Source organism: Aspergillus affinis, assembly GCF_023601865.1.
Source record: "Aspergillus affinis strain CMG 70 chromosome Unknown NODE_175_length_57419_cov_86_568606, whole genome shotgun sequence".
In the NCBI taxonomy this organism is placed as follows: Eukaryota; Fungi; Ascomycota; class Eurotiomycetes; order Eurotiales; family Aspergillaceae; genus Aspergillus; species Aspergillus affinis.
In genome coordinates this window covers 1-19,376 of record NW_026515956.1, presented here as the reverse complement: position 1 = coordinate 19,376, position 19,376 = coordinate 1, and the positions used below count along the sequence as shown (strand labels likewise).

Here is a 19,376-nt window from a genome sequence, read left to right as displayed (position 1 = left end):
AAGAGAAAGTTTGCATTTTTACAGTTGGCGGAATTATTCATTTTTGGATTGTTAAGACGCTTAACAAAGTCGATACATGCGGTATAATAAACTATTTCAACAGCATTGGCGAATGTTTACAATCAAAGTCCTGCCTTGGATGGACCGAAGATAGTTGAATATTAAAACGATGGGCCAGTCAATTTTTGCCAAGCCGCGAAACTACCATACCTATTCTAGCATAGTTTTGGTAACGGGTACATCAGGCCAAGACAAGAGTCATCACTAGTCAGTCTCTTTTATACCCCATCCTTCCAGCACATGAATCCTGGATCGTACGTAGGGAAGCTTCTGCAGTGCGATTGTTGGTAACCAGTAATCCTCCATAATAAGGCGCAATATAGGTTCCGCCTCGTCAAATGCATTGCGACCAGCTTGCAAAAGGGCTAACTTGCAAGTAGGATTCTTCCTACTTAACTCCAGAAAGCATAGGCTTGATGAGAGCCGACAGGTTGCGTAGGCAAAACCTTTGCTTTTAAAACTGGGATGTCTCTGAACAGCGTCTGAAGCTTGACTCCAAAGTTTAATGGTGTTACTTAAGTCTTCTTGCATGAATGATACTCGGGCAGCCGCAAAAGGAGTGCGAATATGTAACATTTGGTCGCTAACATCAGGGTTGACCAGGTCGTCAAAGGTTGTTCCAAAGGAAAGATCGTGCCTTCCCCCACTTCTTTTTCGCTATAGCGCGGTCTACCGAGGAGACTAGTATCCGTCGGAGAGCCTTGCCGCAGCCTGGGTGAGATCCTGGACGGGGATCTGGACGGGATTGATGCTTCTGCAGAAGAGTAGTCCTTGTATTTTGAAGGAGGCCCTTGACATCGTTCAGTTTATTTCGATCAGTGCAAATATCTACTAATCCGCAAAGAACCTGGTAATGGCGAGAGCCATTTTCTCCTTGATTCTGTTATAGCAGCTTTCCAGGGCTGTATAGACCTCGTCAAAATTGCCCTGACAGCGGTCAAGCTTATAAATGACCAAAGTCTGACTAGGCGCAACCTGAGAGCTCATTGCTGAATTGAACTCTTGTATTTTCCATTCTCCTACCTCTTTGTTTGCCTGGTTATATCGCTCTGTTTGTATCAGCTTCTCCAAGTGTGAAACGTGTAATTGCATTCTCAGGGCATACTCTCGTCCAGTAACCGGCTGTTTGGATCGCATACAGTACTGATGAATAACTTGCTCAGAGCCAATAAAATCCGATTGTAGCCGGAATTGAACACTCCACTGATGAGCGACAAGTATGTGTAGATACTCGGGCAGAGTCTCGTCGAGCAAATTCCCGGCTTTGATTAAAGTCTTCTGAAGCGATGCCCATTTTAGCTTTGAGGTAGATACCAGACTCTCAATTGCTGCAATCTTTATATCGTGGGGCAGTGGATCATGCATGTAGTAGTCAATACAGTACTCAAGGAGAAAAAATAACTCCTTGCCAACTGTATGAAACCTAAAGATCAAAAAGTACCTATTAGCATTATTGATGACTCAAGCGAAGTTTGAACTTACTCCTTCTCGAAGAACGGATCCCTAGGAAATACAAAGTACAGCAGTTTCTGGGAATCAATTGACTGTATACCCGATTTGGGACTTTTCCTTCTCACTGAGGCTGTATCTACTCCTTCGTCCTGGACATGAGCTGAGAGGTCCTTGAAGAAGATCCATTTACAGATATCTAGATGGACACCAATGTCTTTGATTGTCATTTCTGAATAAGAACTGTCATCTGCCCAGAATTTCAATGAGGCCCGCGCTCGGTCAAAAAAGATAGCAAGAATATTATACCCGGCAAAGTCACCCTAAAGCAGAGAAAGGCAGTCTTCCGGCAAGAGAGGACTAGAAGGAGCTGCAAGTGAGTTCATAGATAGCTCAAGGTCAGTAATGGCGTCGAATTCATACTTGGGGGACTTACCAGATGATGGGTTGAGTCTGCGCTTCTTAGAGACAGGGCTTATATCTGTATCTGTATCGGTATTGGTGTTCCCGGGTATTTCACGACCATGTAGAATATCATCCCTATATTGATAGAGATATTGGGCTAGCTGAATGACGTCCGCAATAGTAAGTTGTCGAGAGATTCCGTCAAAGCTAACAACAAGTACCTCTGCAACCTCAAAGCTAATATGCCTGAAGACAAAGAATATAAGTTCAAAAACCCAGCTTTTTCAGGAGTTCCCTGGAGTGAAAAAAGAGTTATAGTCACAAGTAGGCCCAGTTAAGGCATCTAAAAACTCAAATGCCTCGTCTTCAAGCTATACTTTTGATTATAGTGACAGAAAGCCAAGCAAGACCCTGCATCTGTGATAAATTTTGTTTTGTATCTGGTCCAGAGACCGTGTGCTCTTAATGTTCCTTTGAAATTGAGAGATAATGCGTAATAATGTCTGTGATTCTTCTGCTAGTATAAAATCAGCTTTTCGTCTTTTGAGTTCTTGCTGTGCAGCTTGATGCCCAAATCTAAGGGTAAGCTCCAATAATTGAAGGTCCAAATCTGAGCCATCTTGAATTTTGTCGAGCCCAGGATAGGGACAGCTGCGTGACTCCATCATGCACGGATAGGCAGATTTCGAATACAGGCATATGTCGGAGGCAATTCTAGAAGCTGTAGTATAGTAGTTGTATGTATACTTTGTGTTTGAAGAAGTTTCCTGACTATCCATACCGCACCATTGTCAAATCTTGCTTAAAGTCACAAAATGTATTTATTCTTATGCCTCTGCTATTTAGATTGTCTCAGGTGACTTATTATATGTAGGCTGAGCAAGTTATGTCAACTATAGCTGGGATTATAAAACATCAGTAAGCATGATGTTAGACCTGATGTACCTTCATTCCGGACAAGAAGTTAATTTACTGCAAAGGTAATCCTTATCGATATCAAGTAGATGGATCATTGTGTGACGTTGATAACTCACATAAAACGGTTTGTTCTCCTTTATAACAAAAAAATATATCCCGATAGATTTTATTGCCTTTTTGAACAATTCAGCACTAAATTATAGGCTGTAGGCGCCTTCTGAGGTTACGACGTATTCTGTCTTGTTTTTCTACAAATTATGCCGTGGCCCCAAATCTCCTTGACATTTTACTTCCTTGGGGATTGATTCCTGGTTTGGTTAGTATACTATAAATAGCAGGGCCCGATCTTATAAGATGTTGTTACTACCCAGTTATACGTAGCTTGTCTTACCCAACTGTGTTGTCTGTCTCATTCTGCTTTGTCCACATCATGATGTTTTGTGGTGATGCTACCCATTCTCTTTGTTCTAACCCGGCCAGGGACCAGCCCAATCATGCTTGTTTCACAATAATCTCTTTATCTTAGGTGCCCATGAAATGCCTCCCATCAACAGGTCTGGATTTCTAATCTCTACAGTCTTCTCTTCGATTGCTCTACCTGTACAGAATCTCTATATGCCGTCCTCCAAGGATCAGCTTCGACAACGGAAACGTCGCTCGTTCCATCCTCCTCCCTTGTTTTGGGAGAAACTCACGAAGCTGTGGTTAACTAAGAGCGCGTTACGAGAAGCTGACCGACGATACCACTTATCTTCAAATCAGAGCAGCTCGTCTCCTCGCCCTCATACCTTCGGCCCCGGATTTCTTGCGCAATTGCTCAGCTACTTGTTTACAAGAGATCAGAAAACTTTCCCGCCGTGGAGGGCCGGATCTATCAGACATCAGAAACGTGGGTTTAGTCACTCTACCCCCCCTCTCCAAGACGCTTCTCTATAGAATAGATGCATAGCATACTAACCAGGCAAGTCTTGCTTCTAGTATCCCGCACCAGTCCACTTCAGTCAGTACTCAATGGATCCTACCGACTCCAGCTCGAGGGGGCTAACTCCAAAGACCGGAAACACGACTGTTTACGATCTACACTTTGAAAGCCACCTGACTGACCACGGTATTTTTTTGCCCAATTCTACATACCCAGATGAGACCGACGTCTGTGAACCGGAGAACATCGCCGAGATTCAAAGATGTCTACGAGCCCATCGTCCGTCTCTCGCATTGTCCGAAGCTTCCCTGCGTCAAGAATATAAAGAATTCTAGCGACTCAACGACAGGACCCCCGACGAGCAGCTCGTGATCAAGAAAATTCTTCCGATTTTCGACGGTCCGCAACAAGCGTCCTTCCATGATGGCGGCAATCACTTATTCACAAATCTGGCGCCGCTCACGAACGGCACCCTCGCTAATGCCAAGCCTGATATTTATCACGGCGCGCCGCCTTACCAGCTGCATCCTCGTGTCCGGGAACAGCTCAGTGACCAGATCATCCCCACCCGGCAGGGCAACCGTCCCATCATGCCTAATTTCTTCGTCGAGGCAAAGGGCCACTGTGGCTCGCCGTCCGTGCTGCAACGTCAGGCCTTGTATGATAGCGCTTTAGGCGCCCGAGCGATACATTCCCTCCAGCAATATGGACATGCGCAAGAGGAGTACCGCAGCAGCAGCAACAGCAGCAACCGACCGCAGGATAACGACGATTGCTCTGATCCTGCGCCTGCTTCTAGCCCTACCCATGATTCCACTCACGATAACCACGCCTATGCGATCGCTTCTACCTTCCAAAAGGGAACACTGGGAATCTACGTGACCCATCCGACGCGGATTCCGAGCAATATTAACCCCGGCGCAGACCGTCAGACGGATTACGCGATGACCCAGGTCGGGTATTACTCCTTGATCGGGAGTCCAGAATCCTACCAACAGGGTGTGAGCGCGTATCGCAATAGCAGAGACCTGGCGAAAGAATATCGGGACGAGTTTATCAGGCAGGCGAATGAGCGACATGAAGCTGGTCGGTCGTTAGGCTCATGATGTATGTTGGGATTTCTGATGAATCCGGGGGCGGCGCGGGTGGGGAAGATGTCAAGGATCGATGGAGAGAGAGATAGATAGATAGATACATGGGTGATTGAGACGGTCTGATATGGTCGGTGGGCTGGATTTTATCTGAATTAGATAGAATGAATTATAACCCTAGCTAGGTGCTGTAGTTAACTAGATATTTTGTGCATGAATCAGCACGCACTTAACTAGATGTGCCACTGACAGGCAAAACTCTTTCCGATGATTATTAGAAGACGTGAGTACAGTAGTTAATTAAGTTGTGTCGCCACCACTATAGAACGTATCACCAACCTCCCCGTAAGCCCTGCCTGCAGTACTCTGTACACATTGCACCTGAGGGACAACGGAGGGTTGCAAACCGCTTTCCTGAGTGTTTACTGAGCGATAATCTACGATATATTTTATTTACTGGGCTAGGCCCCAAGTGCTTTGACTAAAGTGGTGGCACCCAAAAGAGGAAATCCTCAGTTGTGCTAGAAATTCCAGTACGTATAGGTACATATATACATACTGTATAACAGCCGGGATTCGCTGCTGGTCACCCACCCAACTACCTACCTACCTACTAAGTAGCCAGCGTTAGTTACATGATCCGCCGTTGAAATATTGACTTGAGATGCAAGAACAGGTCCATAAGCCACGCCACAAAGACCAGCACCGCCATGACGGTTCCCACCCAAGCAAGAGCGTCCGATTCCAGCTCCTCGCCAATATAAATCGTAGCAATCGTGAAGCCCACATTTGGGAAGATGATAGCCCACCAAGGAAGTGTGAAACTCATCTGTCCTTGCGCCATATTACTATCATTGCCCCATTTGGATATTAGAATGGGTACATGAGAAACTAGCGCTATCGCGAATAACCAGAACGTGAAAAGCCATAGGAATATACTTATCCATAGGGCCATGATATTCAACGTTTCGGATGCGGTAGGGTGTTTCGCGAAGTATCCGTAGTCGTTAGGAATCGCCCTTGCACACCCAATAAGCGCCACGATGGTGTAGCCTGATGAACCCACGGAGATGAAGAGGCCGGGGCGCTGGTTTACCGGGCCAAGACCATGAATGAGCATGTTTGATACGAAGAGCGGAAGGAAGAGAAGACATAACATCCACCCAAGACCTTGGAAGGTAACCCCGGCTACAATGATGGCCATTCGTTGTGAAGGGGGCTGATTGGCTGCGATGCACGCCGCGACGGTGCCGGTCAACATGGCGTTGTAGATCATCAGAAACATCGGCGGGTGCATGACGCCTGGCGCGAGGGGGCGAGTGACAAACATGATGACGAAGATGGCGATGTTATACGTCAATGTGATAGCCGCGTAGGTCCAGAAGAGAACCCGCACGGCGACGAGGATCCATGAACCCGTGTGCGGAGTGCCGAAACGCTGCGTGCATATGATGATGGTCGCTATTGAGAGCCAGAGCGAACCGGCGAAGTAGGCTTCTGGGGGTTTCGTGAGGGATTTGCGGATGTTGGACGGTCTCTGGATGAATCGGGTGATCATGGCTGTGGTGAAAAGGGTGAATAGAACTAGGTTGAGGATGAAGACTACGACGCCGGCGGTTTGGAGGCCACGGAATTGATGGGGGGTTTGGGATAGGAGAATCGCTACGCCGCCGGTGGATTGCGTGCAGGTGTAGTTAGCCCATGTGAAGCGATCGAGTAGGAGGACTTCCATGGCGCTCTGGTCTTTGGGTTCCGCATCGTTGGGTCGAGCGGCGTTTCGAATTGAGGCTTCATGATGTTCTTCGTCTGGCATGGCGACGAAGCGACTATATATATATGTATATGAAGGCAGGACCTTAGCTGCGCGGAAATGGCTGGCCGAAGAAGGAAAAGATACGAAGAGGTACGAGGTCGCAGATGGCCGGGGGTAGAAATAGCTCCGAGCGTAATCCGGACCTAAGCGAGACACTATATGTGTGATGCTTGAGGGCAGGGATCGGTTATAGGGATGCCCCGGATTCCTACGCGGACGCCAGAATAGGATATCAAAAATTTAGGGGTCCCCTATACCAAAACAAGATAGGTGTTCGACAATTCAGCCGCTCTGACTCTGATTCAAGAATACAGTCAATTCTTTAGGGTCGTGTTAGACCGACACCCCCTACGTTACCCCGACACCCCCCACGTGATGTACTAGTCCTATTCAAGCTTAGACCACGCGCGAATTTCCTTTTTTGGCTGTATTATAGGGATCTTATCATAGGGTAAGCTGTATATTCGCCACCAAGTGCATATGCTGAATATTGTATGTTGCTATCGCCGTCGCCGTCATTATTACTGCAGCACGTTACTGTATACAGTAATAATAGCTTCATTAAATGGTTATCTTCAAGGCTACGAGAGCGACGATCCTCCCAACGAGCAGTGGAATGAGCAATTCGAAGAAGAGGAATTGAATGAGCAACTTCATGATCGTATCCCTCATCCCCCCGGACTACAAACTCAATAATTCGATTCATATGATGAAGTCATTGAAATCCTCAACGCTCATGGACATAATTATAGCTATGCACTCAATAAAAAGCGTGTTAAAATGGTCAAATCTGGCTCCCATGTAAAGAATATATGGATTAAATGTGACCGAGGAAGTCGATATGTCCGTCTTGAAGAAGGCCAGCGGAAACGCAAAACTAGCACAAACAAGACTAACTGCCCATTTGAGATCATTATAAGGCTTCAAGATAATGATCTATGGCGTTTATACTAAGTGCCAAATTTCCGTATCACATGGCCACGCTAAACCGAATAGGAAATGGGGGTGTCGGTCTAACACGACCCATTCTTTATTGTCGATGATCTTTCTAGCTGTTACCCTTGGGCTTTCCTACCCCCCTTCCAGCAGAACTATTCAACCAACTCAAGTACGATTGCCAGAAAACAGAGAATATCGAAGTCACAATCGATCTCGACTGCGGTTTGATATATGAAAAGTTGAACGCCGTCACTACTGGCCAATATAGAAAGCTTCTAGGAATACTTATCGATGCTCTATCTTTCACTCGTTCAATCGCCCCCCAAAACCCCTCCCCGGCGAGGAGGCCATGAAACGCAAAAAAATAGACATTGAACAAAGGAGTGTAAACAGTTTGGTTGGCAGCTACTTTTGCTCCCAAGGACAGAGAGGGGGAGTTGTAGTTGAACTGCCGTCCTAAGAACAGGAACCATTCGTGGCTAGGGATCGCGATCAAAAGACCGATGATGACGCTTCGTAGCGAGCGATGATAGTCGAACTCTTCGTCTCCTATCATTTGTGCGGAAAGGTCCCCGAGACAGAAGATCAGCGGTGTGAGGCATAGTTGGGTCATGTATGGTCGGCGGCTTTGAGAGTGTAAAAACCAATCAACTAGTGATGCAATGGGTCGATGGGGCTTTTGGGCCTGAGGCATCGGAGTTGGACCTCGAGGAACTGCATCTGGTTTTTTTCGGACATTTCTGACTTGAGTGTGGTGATGATTACGACTCGGTAGCCGGAGACGCAACCGAGTGAGCATGACTTCGTGTCGAAGATGAGGATGGGAATGGGCGAGAAGACATCGAGGAACCATCATATTTCGTGTGAGTTAACGGATACGAGAAAACAGAAGCATCAAATTAGTCTATAGGAACCGCAACTCGAAGTTCCGACTTCAAAAAAGGGGGTATCCTGGAATTTTGAGCAGGATCCAAGTCACGCTCCAGAGCCCGGAGAAATAATTAATGTGTCAGACTCAGAATCAGGGGGCCTGTTTTTTTAGTCACAATTTGGTTTGCCTATGACTGGTTAGGCTTCCAATTTTGTTGATACGCCAATCACAAAATAGACCAAGGATTTAGCACGAAGGGGTCAGAGTTCGGCCAGGGATAAATTGCAAGGGTCTTATGTGATGACGTGGCTGGGAACCAGGATAGCAATCACCAGGATGCGATGCAAGTAAAATTTTGTCACAAAGAATTATTTGTATAATTGATTAGGTGGGATTCCAAAGTTTAATATACAAAAGGCAGCACGCAGGAAGGGAAGAAGGTTGACTCCCAGAACATGGGCCACGTCGCAAGAGTACTCTACTGCGTGGCCATAGACTTGATAATTTCTTGGAAACGTCGACAGCTTGCTCTTAAAAAAAATAGCTGAGACATCGGATTGAGCTTCAAACCATGTACAATGAGTCAGTATAATGCAGGATAAACTAGTAAAGCATCAACATACACATGCGAAGTACTGTATAAGAATCTAAGGTATCCAACCAGTTCCGATATTCGACAAGATGGTTGCGTAGGAAGATACATAGAGGAAGGGCGAGGTGTCTAAGACATTCATTCCCTCCTTACATGTAGACCGGCTAGGTAGGTATTGACTCCTCCTCTTTCTTCTTCTTTCACTCTCTTAACCTACTCAATCTTCATCTTTATCAGCTAAGTATTTTTACCTAGTTCTTCTTGGCAATTTAATTACTTATAAACATTCACGCTCGAAGCAAAAACTCAATTCTGCTCTCCTCTACTTCCCTCTCCGAGGAAAGCGAACCCAATCAAACCCACCAGAAAGAAAACAAAAATAATCATGCCTTATACTCTTCGTACATTGTCTTCCCCCCCTTTACTCTACAGAGAACCTTAAATCCTCAACCAACAAGCACAACACAGCAACAGACCCTAACTAAATAACTAAACAGAACCCACTCTCACCCCAACCGAACGCGCCATCGTCAAGTCCTACGGCGGCTGGACTCTCTTCCTGGCGAGCTATGGTCTGAAGGCGGCGAGTGATGACGATGCAGAAGAGGGAATGGCTATCTTGAAGGGATTGGCGCAGGCTGAGGATGAGAATTAGGGTTGCGTGTTGACTTTTAGACATAGACATACCTAACATGTGCTTGATGGTGGGATTGGGTAGAGGGGGTGAGATGGGTTGATATGAGTATGATGTGTCTAGCTTTCGCTAAGAATCAACCACTCAATAATTGGTACGGGGTATGTGTATTCTTGTTGTCGAGGATCCAAGAAGAAGGAATGGGGTATAATTAGCTACCCTAGAATGAGTGTATGAGCCACATACTTTGACAATTAAGCACTTATTTGGCACCGTTAGGTTCGTTCCTCAAATTGACCGTCCTTTTCTCCCATGACTTTGGCGGTATTCAAACCGGAGAGACATCTATGAAAGGAATATACTGTTGGGGACATGTAGTGTTGGACGATGGAACTGTGCCTTGGAGGTATGCCTGAATATGTCGGAAGTAACAGTTTGACCCCCCCTGGTTGATGACCGTATGCTGTATTCAAAGGAAAAACATCCCGCAAGTAAGCCTACACTCTTTCTTGGTCGAGATGGCTGTAAGGATTGAGGAATTGATAACAAACTTACACCAACGGCTTCTTGCATTAAAAGTACTGATCCGGCAAACCGAGAAGACATCTTGCGCGCCCTGTGACGAGATCATGTCAGCTACTCCGTGGTAACATTTCCAATGGCGATGCGATTTGGATAAAACATACGATATTAACGGCGTGATAGGGTCGATAGTGTTGCTCGCAAAAAGGATCGGAAAGGATGTAGACTTATTTAGTGCACTGATTTCATCTGCATCAAATCCTGGTTAGACTTTGTTTTCAATGCAGATGGTCACCCCGTTTTGTCGAAGACGCATGCTTATAGAATACCGAAAGAGAGAGACAGAAAGAGACAAAAGGAGGGTCGAATACCTTGAACTACCATGCTATCAGGCAACTGCGGGCGGAATGATCGGCATAAGATACCTTCCAGGAGGCCGGGGTAGATATCACCGATGTACTCGCTCTTGGAAATTGTGTATTCCACCCAATTGTTGAACTCTTCTATGGTAGTAAGCTTGTTTCTCCGGTACGAATCGGTGCATGTAATGGCGAGACGGGCATCGCTTATAGGATTTGACTGGTCATACATGCCCGCAAGGGCATAGACATTCCCACGCTCGGCCTGGTGCAGGATATCGGCCATGCTTGGAAACCCTGCCAGTGAGGCGTACAGTGTGTTGAGAAACATAGTCTTCAGGTCTGAATAGGTGACCATTGTCGGCAAGTCTGAATCTCCGGTGCCGCTGAGCGGGACTGGATGGTCCTGAAGCTGACGAATGATGCCATCCATTCTTGACGTGATGTTCGCCGGCGTGGGTCCCCAAAACGAGCACTTTTCAGGCCCTGCGGAATGGCAGAAGGTCGAGAATGTTTCCATGGCCTCGTCCATTTGATCAAGGTTGTCTGTCCAATAGTTGTTGTAATATTGCTCTGCGTTGATAAGACCATCGAAGATCATTCTCCCCACGCGGTCAGGGAACAGGGAAGCGAACGTGCTGCCGATGACAGTGCCGTAACTGACGCCATAGCACCACAATTTCGCGGTTGATGGTGACTGACCGGCCAACTCGGCCTCCGCTTCGGTGAAGGTGAGCAAATCATGGGCAACGGCTGGCGTAGTCACATAATATGAATGGGGTGACTTGCTCTCGACGGCATTGTTGCACCACTCGCCGTAGATAGAGCTTGAATAGTACTGCTCCTCAAGAGATGTTGATGAGATATTAGTAGCTCCTGTTCTGTGCAGTCGATAGAACGCCAATCTTGCTTTTTTATTCCCCGAGAAGCAGTCGAGATGCAAGCCACTGTTGTTCACACCGCGAGGGTCAAAGGAGACGAAGTTGTACTGCTCTCCTAGCATCTCCCCAATGAGATTCTGGAATGTTAGGAGTAGGTCGACACCAGAACCACCCGGTCCACCTAGCGAAATCTCAGTCGAGTCAAATGAGGTTCAGACAGAGATCTTACCGGGGATAAGCACAATGCTTGGAGACTCGAGGGTGGCATTTTTGCCAGCCAGCTTGATGAAGGCAATCGAAGTGGTGCCAAGACTTTTGTTTGAATAATCCAAAGGAACTTCCAGCCGAGAGCAATTGAAGGCATCGAAACATGGTGTCCATGTGAGGTTGGCTGATGGTTCAATCTAGATGGCTCGTCAGAGACCTTGAAACCCTTGGGCAATGTGGTACCGTCAAGTCCCGGACTTACAGTGTCAAATCCATAGACCATGTCCCGATCATGCAAACTGTGGGCTTTAAGTCCCAAGCTCATGAAAAGGATGGCCGTATTGACGAGTCGGTTCATTGCAATTCCTTGGGGCTTCTCGTTTAGCTTTCCGTTCAGTTGCTCGCAAGAGCCGACATCATTGCGATATCTAGGAACTATTTATACAGTAGTATCAAATGTGACGGTTTCAATAGGCAGCTGCATTCTTCCCATAACCCACAATACCTCTTATCCACCTGTACGAATCGGCCACTCATTATTATTTTGATCTCTAAAAGGATAACCAAGAATTTGTGTAGCCCCCTTATCCTAAATAATTGAAGAGGAAGAGGAAGAGGAAGAGGATCGCCTTCCTTGGCGCCCCAGTTGTACGAACTAACCAATCAGTAGCTATCACGATTGCACTAGTCTCTAGCAAGCAAGATATAGGCCACTCATAGTTATTCATTTATAGGGGCCCCGCATGTACGAACGAGCCAATGCATCAGTTGGTGGCTTACGGGTCGTGTTGGCCTCGAAATTGACCTCTGCCTGAAACGGTGCGAGCTGCAAATCTTTTACACCTCACACCACCGTGATGAATGAGATGAAGAACAAGAACACCAAGACAGACAATCAAGCCTGGAGAAGAAAGCCTCGCAGGTTCGCTCCAAAGTCAAGACTAGGCTGTAAGACTTGCAAGTATGTCTTGACTTTACGTATTGCTATAGAGCGGTCGATTGTGTTCAAAGACTTCGAAACTGACATCTCTCAGGATAAGACGAGTTAAATGCGATCTATCTCGGCCTTCATGCTTGAAATGCCGGTCTACCGGTCGCACCTGCGATGGCTATGGTGAAATGCCCCTCGCATTCAAGACCGAGAAGACCGAGATTGAATCAACTCATTATCACACGGAGATCGCCGAACGAGGAGATAGCTACGACAGTCACTACCCATGTACCAAGATCAGTGCCTACGAGTCAAATGGCGCCATTTTGCAGAATCTGGGATCCTTTATGATCTTACCCATGACTGGGTCAACCCAGGCAGAGGCAATGTGCTTTTTCATTGATGTTTCGATCAAGGATCTGAATGAATACCGCCCTTGCGAACGATGGCGGAACACTCTCATGTTCTTCTCCCAAACAGTGTCATCAGTGCGACATGCTGCCATTGCTCTGGCTTTAATTCACCGAAGCCACCTGGATCCTCATTCTAACGGTCGGGCGTATCAATCGCCGTCCTTGAAAGACCCGCTACCGGATAGGACTCCTTTGCTTCACTATAACCGCGCCATTCAACTTCTGCTGAGCCCGGAAAGTGGTGACAGCGCCGAAAAAACAGCTTTCACGCTTTTGGTCTGCTATCTCTTTACCTGCTTTGATCATCTGGTGGGCGACGACGTACAAGCAATGAAACACTTGCGCGGAGGTGTGGAGCTCTCATGTGACGTCGACAACGCTGCATTGAACAAATCCTCGAGTGTTAACGCGATTATCTGCCAGGTCACAGAACAGATTCGCCGTCTTGATATGCAGGCCGTCATGTTTCTAGTTGACTGGACTCCAGCCAACATCCAAGAGATATCTATGTCCCGTCTTTCACTCTTCGACAGTACCTTTTGGTCACTCGACCAAGCTGCTGACCACCTTCAGATTCTCGTCGCTCAGGTAATGAGGCTGCGCAACACAGAGCAACAATTGTCCCCGACGGGTACGATGCCGCCATTACCTTCTTCACTCAAGGACATTGTTCTCGGGCAGTTAGAAACGTGGTCGAGTCTCTTCGAAAACCTCCTTCAACAAGGCCAAGGCAGACCCTCTGGGTCAGACTTTGAAACCGACCCTCTCGTCCCACTCCTGCGCTTACAACACACTATCGCATGGATTCTCCTCATTGGTTACGGACCCGTTAAAGAAATGGACTATGACAACTTCCTTCCCCAATTCCAGCAATGCGTCGTATTGGCGGGCGAGGTAGCGGCGGCACATCAGCGGTATTCCGGGGGGTCGTCAAGGTCGACGTTTACGCCCGAGATCGGATTCATCCCCGTTCTTTACATAATTGGCGCCAAGTGTCGGCATTCTGCTGTTCGTCGTCGGGTCGTGGGTATTTTGCGACGGCAGTCAATACGAGAGGCGGCTTGGGATAGCATATCTACTGCTAGGCTGGTTGAGCGGATTATCGAAATTGAAGAGGGTGCTGCTGAGGATGGGCAAACGGTACAGTGCATGGAGCAAGTTCCCTCATGGCAGAGAATCGAGGCATTGTCGTTTATACATATCCCAAGGGCGCAGTCGGCGACCAGGTTGGATATTACGTATACATTCTGCGGTCAGGAGGGAATGCACAATGAGTCGATCATGATCAAACAGACAGAGTCTTATCATGTTGGACAATTGATAGCAGACAGCAGGCCGTGACAAAGAACCAAAGAGGAATTAATTCCCGTCTATACTAGTCAACGTAGCTAGGTCTATACCCCAGAAGGTTTTCTCGCTCCAAGACATTTATCCATCACAGTACATTTAACATACAGGGTGGACGAACCAACTATGGAAAATCCCGGCTGTATATGAAATAGAGATTTCTATCTTCCTGACCGCGAAATCCTGCATTCAAAGCAGGGACTTTTAAATAACAAAGGCGAAAGATTCTAGTATTAGTACTACTACTACTGAACTGCAGCCAAGCGGATAATATGCCACGTCAAGTGAGTGCAACACGAAATAGAGCAATAACGCCAGCCATGAATCGTACCATAATGTTCAATACCATGCAGTAACCATCCTTCGTCGATATTTCCAAGAATTTATCAAGTCTTCAAGAATACGAAGGTTGTCGTCGCTCCACTGTCGCATCAGCAGATGCAAAGGATTTCGTCGTTTCCGGGGCGCAGGGCAACGAGACGGGTCTAGGTCGGTTTCGACCGATGGTCGTGCCGATTACCAGCACCCACTGCACAGATTCCGTCGGTGTCCTCTTGAGCACAATAGAATTAAGTCATGTTACTGCACCTTGAATATGACAGTCCTCGCTTCTTGTGAACCAATCTCCTTATTCTGAGCTTTTCCCATGGTTAGTCACATTGGCCCGGGATATGCACTCCGTATCACAGCCCCGTGCTCGGCGCCTAATTACCCCTCTTTATCTCGCCAGAAAAACTCAGCCTATGACTTCGAACTTGAAGTCTTATTATTGAGTCGCCATCGTACATGCCTACATAGATGATAGAGCATAGGCTTATATGCCGTGTCTCTTGTTATTCTTTATATCATCGCAGAGACGGACCGCTGGAGGCCTGGCCAACGTTACCATCCATCACCGAATTCATTACCTCCGCGGGAAACGACAACAGTTATCGGCATAAATCCATATGGCGACTACAACTAGAAGATTTCTTCATCAGGATTACACGGTCGCATGGATCTGTGCCCTTCCCTTGGAGATGGCCGCGGCTGCAGCCATGCTAGATGAGAGACATTACGATTTACCGGCGAGGCCAAACGATAGTAACACATACATCCTAGGTCGGATATATGGTCATAATGTGGCTATTGCATGCCTTCCATCGGGTGTTTATGGTACAACCTCCGCCGCAACAGTGGCTACACAAATGCAGTCCACTTTCGAATCGATACGCTTCGGCCTCATGATAGGCATCGGAGGGGGGGTTCCAAGCGGAAAAGTTGATATTCGGCTGGGTGATGTGGTGGTTAGCAAGCCGACAAGGGAATCAGGAGGGGTCATACAGTACGATTATGGGAAAACAGTGACTGGTGGCCGCTTTGAACGTATTGGCGTACTGAATAAGCCACCACCAGTGCTTTTAACAGCGGTCTCGAGACTACAAGCAGAGCATGAGTTGGGGCCAAGCAGAATCCCTGCTCTTCTTTCAGAGGCGGTAGACAGGAACCCCAGGATGAGAGAGAAATTCGCATATCGCGGTGAAGATCAGGATCTATTGTTTGATTCTGAATACGACCATACTGACTTAGGAAAAACTTGCGGCAACTGCGATACAAGGAGACTCGTAGCACGACCTGCTCGAGCTAGCCATGATCCGGTTATCTATTACGGTCTGATTGCCTCTGGAAACCAAGTGGTGAAGCATGGCCTCAGCAGAGATACCCTGGCCCGGGAACTTGACATTCTCTGCTTTGAAATGGAGGCGGCTGGCTTGATGGACAACTTCCCTTGCCTCGTGATTCGAGGGATATGCGACTATTCCGACTCGCATAAAAACAAACAGTGGCAAGAATACGCAGCAGCAACGGCTGCTGGTTACGGCAAAGAGCTTCTCTCTGTGGTCCATGCAAGCCATGTGGTGGACACTCTACCAGCAGGCTCAATTTCCGACGGTATGCTGTCTGCTCAAATTATACAACGAGTCATGTTTTTTTAATAAACTCTAGTATCCTACTACAGAGAAAACCTACCATCTATTAATTTCCCCAACAATGAAATAGTTCGAAATTGTGAGTGCGTTAGTAATCTTTATGAAGTGCCAGCTGATAGATTTTAGATGGCCCAGAAGGCGGGGGATTACTCGAGCGGATTTCAAAATATGATCACGAGAAAATTCATCGAAGACTCACTCGGAAACGACTCACCGGCACCACGCACTGGTTCCTTGATCACCCGGATTTCAAAGCTTGGTTCACTGAGAAGAGAATTTCCAGTTTGTGGTGCTCGGGGAAGAGTAAGCCTGCTTTCCATATACATGCTTTGAACACGATGCTGATGTGCAGCTGTTTTTTAGTTGGCTCGGGCAAAACGATGATAGCGTTCGTCTCCCGGTACCCTTCTGTTCAATATGATATCATGATGTAACAATCAATAGAACCGCAGCGATAGACGCAGCGAAGTATGAGCTCGGCTGTCCCACCGTCTTTTTTTATTGCGAGAATGAGCATCATGCAGCACTTGACGCGTCGTCTATTCTCTCCAGTTTCATCAAACAACTCTGTGAATTCCTGTGCCGGACGTCCAAATCTTTCCCGGAAGATATCGCAAGAGAGATTGGGAAGTTCTTTGGACACAAGAGAGTCCAGCCAGATCTTGAAGATCTAAAAGATATTTTTACCCGCTTTTTCGACTGCGTGTCGGAAACGATATATGTCGTTGATGGGATTGATGCTTTGGATCAGGAACATGCCAAATCCCTTTTGGAGCTCTTCAGGTCTATATTCCATGACTCCGGGACCCAGCAAGGATCGCGCATTTTGTTGCTAAGCAGGGATCAAGTTCCAGGATACATAAACATCGCTACATTCATGCCTGGAATTCGTCAGATCTCGACATCAGCCAATGTCATGCAGGATATCGGGACCTACGTCGAATCAAGCATCACTGACAAGACTATGTGCCGAAAACTTACTGATGACCCTCTACTGATAGAAGAGGTTCAGCGGAGGCTTCTTGCAGAGTCGTCGGGAATGTATGATGACCCTAAACTTCCATGAGAATTTATTCCGTGGGTTATACACTGACTGGCATAGGTTTCTATGGGTATATCTCCAGCTGGAGATTCTTTGGGACACATGCCACACGGATGCAGAAATACGGTCCGCATTATCTGCGCTACCAAGGGGCCTGGAAGACACATATGAGCGTTGTATTGAGAGAATCAATTGCAAGGACAGCCGTGCTCTCAAAGTACTCAAATGGGTTAGTTTTACGACCAGTCCGCTTCATATCGAAGAATTGCGAGAGGCGATCGCCTTTGACTCAGAAGACACTGCATGGAATGCCGAGAAGATTCCACGAAAGGAATTTGTTGTCGGCTGTTGTGCAAACCTTGTTGTCGTGGATTCCACTGACGATCGTGTGCGATTTGCACATTCCTCGGTAAAACAATATCTCGAGAAAAGCCGAGAAAGGAACGTTATCCAATGGTATCCAACCACAGCACAGGGCGTCCTAGAGTGTGGAGAGTTCTGTGTTGCTTATCTTTCTTTCTCGGACTTTAGTCTTCAACTAAGCACGAGAAGGAATGAAAAAGCTACAGTTGCTGTTCCATCCCCCATCTTACTTGCGCAAAAAACCCTCCCTGGATCGTTCACCAGACGCCTCTTCCGAGAGCCTCGGAATCAGAACCGTTCCGTCTCCGTGCCATTCCGTGGGATACGCACAGCATCAACTCCAGATCGAACACAGTACAAGTTTCTCGATTACGCCGTCACAAACTGGGCCGTGCAAACCAAACAGATACCTCGTACATCATTAATATGGGAGAAGTTTGAACGGCTCGCAATGTGTTTCAATGAAACCTGGAATTTTCACCCTTGGGTCCCTGGCGGCCGTTCGGCATTCTCTCATCTCCATAGTCTCTTTGGATGGGCAGTGAAGGAGCAACATGAACCTCTTCTGACAATAGCACAAGGTGCAGGAAGTAACTTACAGCGTGTTTGTAATCTTCCGCTAATCGGTGAAAGCCTTCCTGCACTGCATGTCGCGGCAAAACTTGGGTATAAAGCAACGATAAAGATTCTTCTGAGTTTCTGCGAAGTAAATTTGCCAAACCTAGAAGGATATACGGCTTTGCATTATGCAGCAAGCAAAGGTCATATTGAAATCTGCGAATTGCTTTCAAGCGCAAAGCGAATAAAAGTGAACGCCCCATCAAAATCTCAATGCACACCACTCTGGCTGGCTGCGGGTAACGGACATAAGGATGTCGTGTCACTCCTTATAGAGAAGCAAGGGGATATTGAGGCAAAGGACGCTTCTCTCCAACAGACGCCTCTGTCACGGGCTGCACGAAATGGGCACGATGTGGTAGTTGAACTTCTGCTTGAGAAAGGAGCAAAGTTAGAGTCACAAGATGCGGAAGGCCGAACACCTCTATCGTGGGCCGTAGAAAGATGGCATGAAACGATAATGAAATTGCTGCTCGAAAAAGGTGCCAAGGCGAATAACAAAGATATCGATATTCAAAAAATGCTACTGTGGGCGGCAAAAAAAGGGTATGAGGTGGTCTTCAGCTTACTTTCCACGAACACTGCGGACCTCAACCTTGCAGATAACGGTGGTCGAACATTACTCACATGGGCCGCCTGGAACGGCCATGAGGCAGTGGTAAAATTGCTGCTGGAAAAGGGTGCTCATATTGAGGCTACAGATAAAGAATGGGGTCGGACACCACTCTCATGGGCCGCTGGGAACGGCAATGAGGCAGTGGTAAAAGCGCTGCTGGAAAAGGGTGCTCATGTTGAGGCTACGGATAAGGAAAGGGGTCGGACACCACTCTCATGGGCCGCTGGGAACGGCCATGAGGCAGTGGTAAAAGCGCTGCTGGAAAAGGGTGCTCATGTTGAGGCTACAGATGAAGGATGGGGTCGGACACCACTCTTATGGGCCTCCAGGAACGGATATGAGGCAGTAGTAAAAGTGCTGCTTGAGAAGGATGCTCATATTGAGGCTACAGATAAAGAATGGGGTCGGACACC

General features: G+C 47.2%; 6 protein-coding genes across 6 annotated transcripts; 3 read left to right on the top strand and 3 right to left on the bottom strand.

Annotated features, from left to right (window-relative positions):
* Positions 1–891: 891 nt before the first annotated feature.
* Positions 892–1,739, bottom strand: KD926_003205 (uncharacterized protein; the record flags this gene model as incomplete). Its single annotated transcript, XM_053094666.1, has 2 exons — positions 892–1,483; positions 1,543–1,739. The coding sequence occupies 2 exons, from the start codon at positions 1,737–1,739 to the stop codon at positions 892–894; spliced, it is 789 nt and encodes a 262-aa protein (XP_052950582.1).
* A 2,104-nt stretch (positions 1,740–3,843) lies between these two features.
* KD926_003204 (uncharacterized protein) lies at positions 3,844–4,860 on the top strand (the record flags this gene model as incomplete). Its single annotated transcript, XM_053094665.1, has 2 exons — positions 3,844–4,037; positions 4,104–4,860. The coding sequence occupies 2 exons, from the start codon at positions 3,844–3,846 to the stop codon at positions 4,858–4,860; spliced, it is 951 nt and encodes a 316-aa protein (XP_052950581.1).
* A 616-nt stretch (positions 4,861–5,476) lies between these two features.
* Positions 5,477–6,658, bottom strand: KD926_003203 (tellurite-resistance/dicarboxylate transporter family protein; the record flags this gene model as incomplete). The annotated part of the gene is made up of 1 exon (XM_053094664.1): positions 5,477–6,658. The coding sequence occupies one exon, from the start codon at positions 6,656–6,658 to the stop codon at positions 5,477–5,479; it is 1,182 nt and encodes a 393-aa protein (XP_052950580.1).
* A 3,247-nt stretch (positions 6,659–9,905) lies between these two features.
* On the bottom strand, positions 9,906–12,200 carry KD926_003202 (uncharacterized protein; the record flags this gene model as incomplete). Its single annotated transcript, XM_053094663.1, has 7 exons — positions 9,906–9,914; positions 10,250–10,310; positions 10,381–10,465; positions 10,588–11,637; positions 11,686–11,860; positions 11,926–12,098; positions 12,164–12,200. 7 exons carry the CDS (start codon positions 12,198–12,200, stop codon positions 9,906–9,908), a joined length of 1,590 nt encoding a protein of 529 aa, XP_052950579.1.
* Positions 12,201–12,520: 320 nt separating this feature from the next.
* Positions 12,521–14,348, top strand: KD926_003201 (Zn(II)2Cys6 transcription factor domain-containing protein; the record flags this gene model as incomplete). Its single annotated transcript, XM_053094662.1, has 2 exons — positions 12,521–12,624; positions 12,698–14,348. 2 exons carry the CDS (start codon positions 12,521–12,523, stop codon positions 14,346–14,348), a joined length of 1,755 nt encoding a protein of 584 aa, XP_052950578.1.
* A 953-nt stretch (positions 14,349–15,301) lies between these two features.
* KD926_003200 (uncharacterized protein) lies at positions 15,302–19,376 on the top strand (the record flags this gene model as incomplete). The annotated part of the gene is made up of 5 exons (XM_053094661.1): positions 15,302–16,286; positions 16,451–16,627; positions 16,688–16,712; positions 16,769–17,365; positions 17,427–19,376. Coding segments are annotated over 5 exons (3,734 nt in total), but the record flags the coding sequence as incomplete, so codon positions are not given.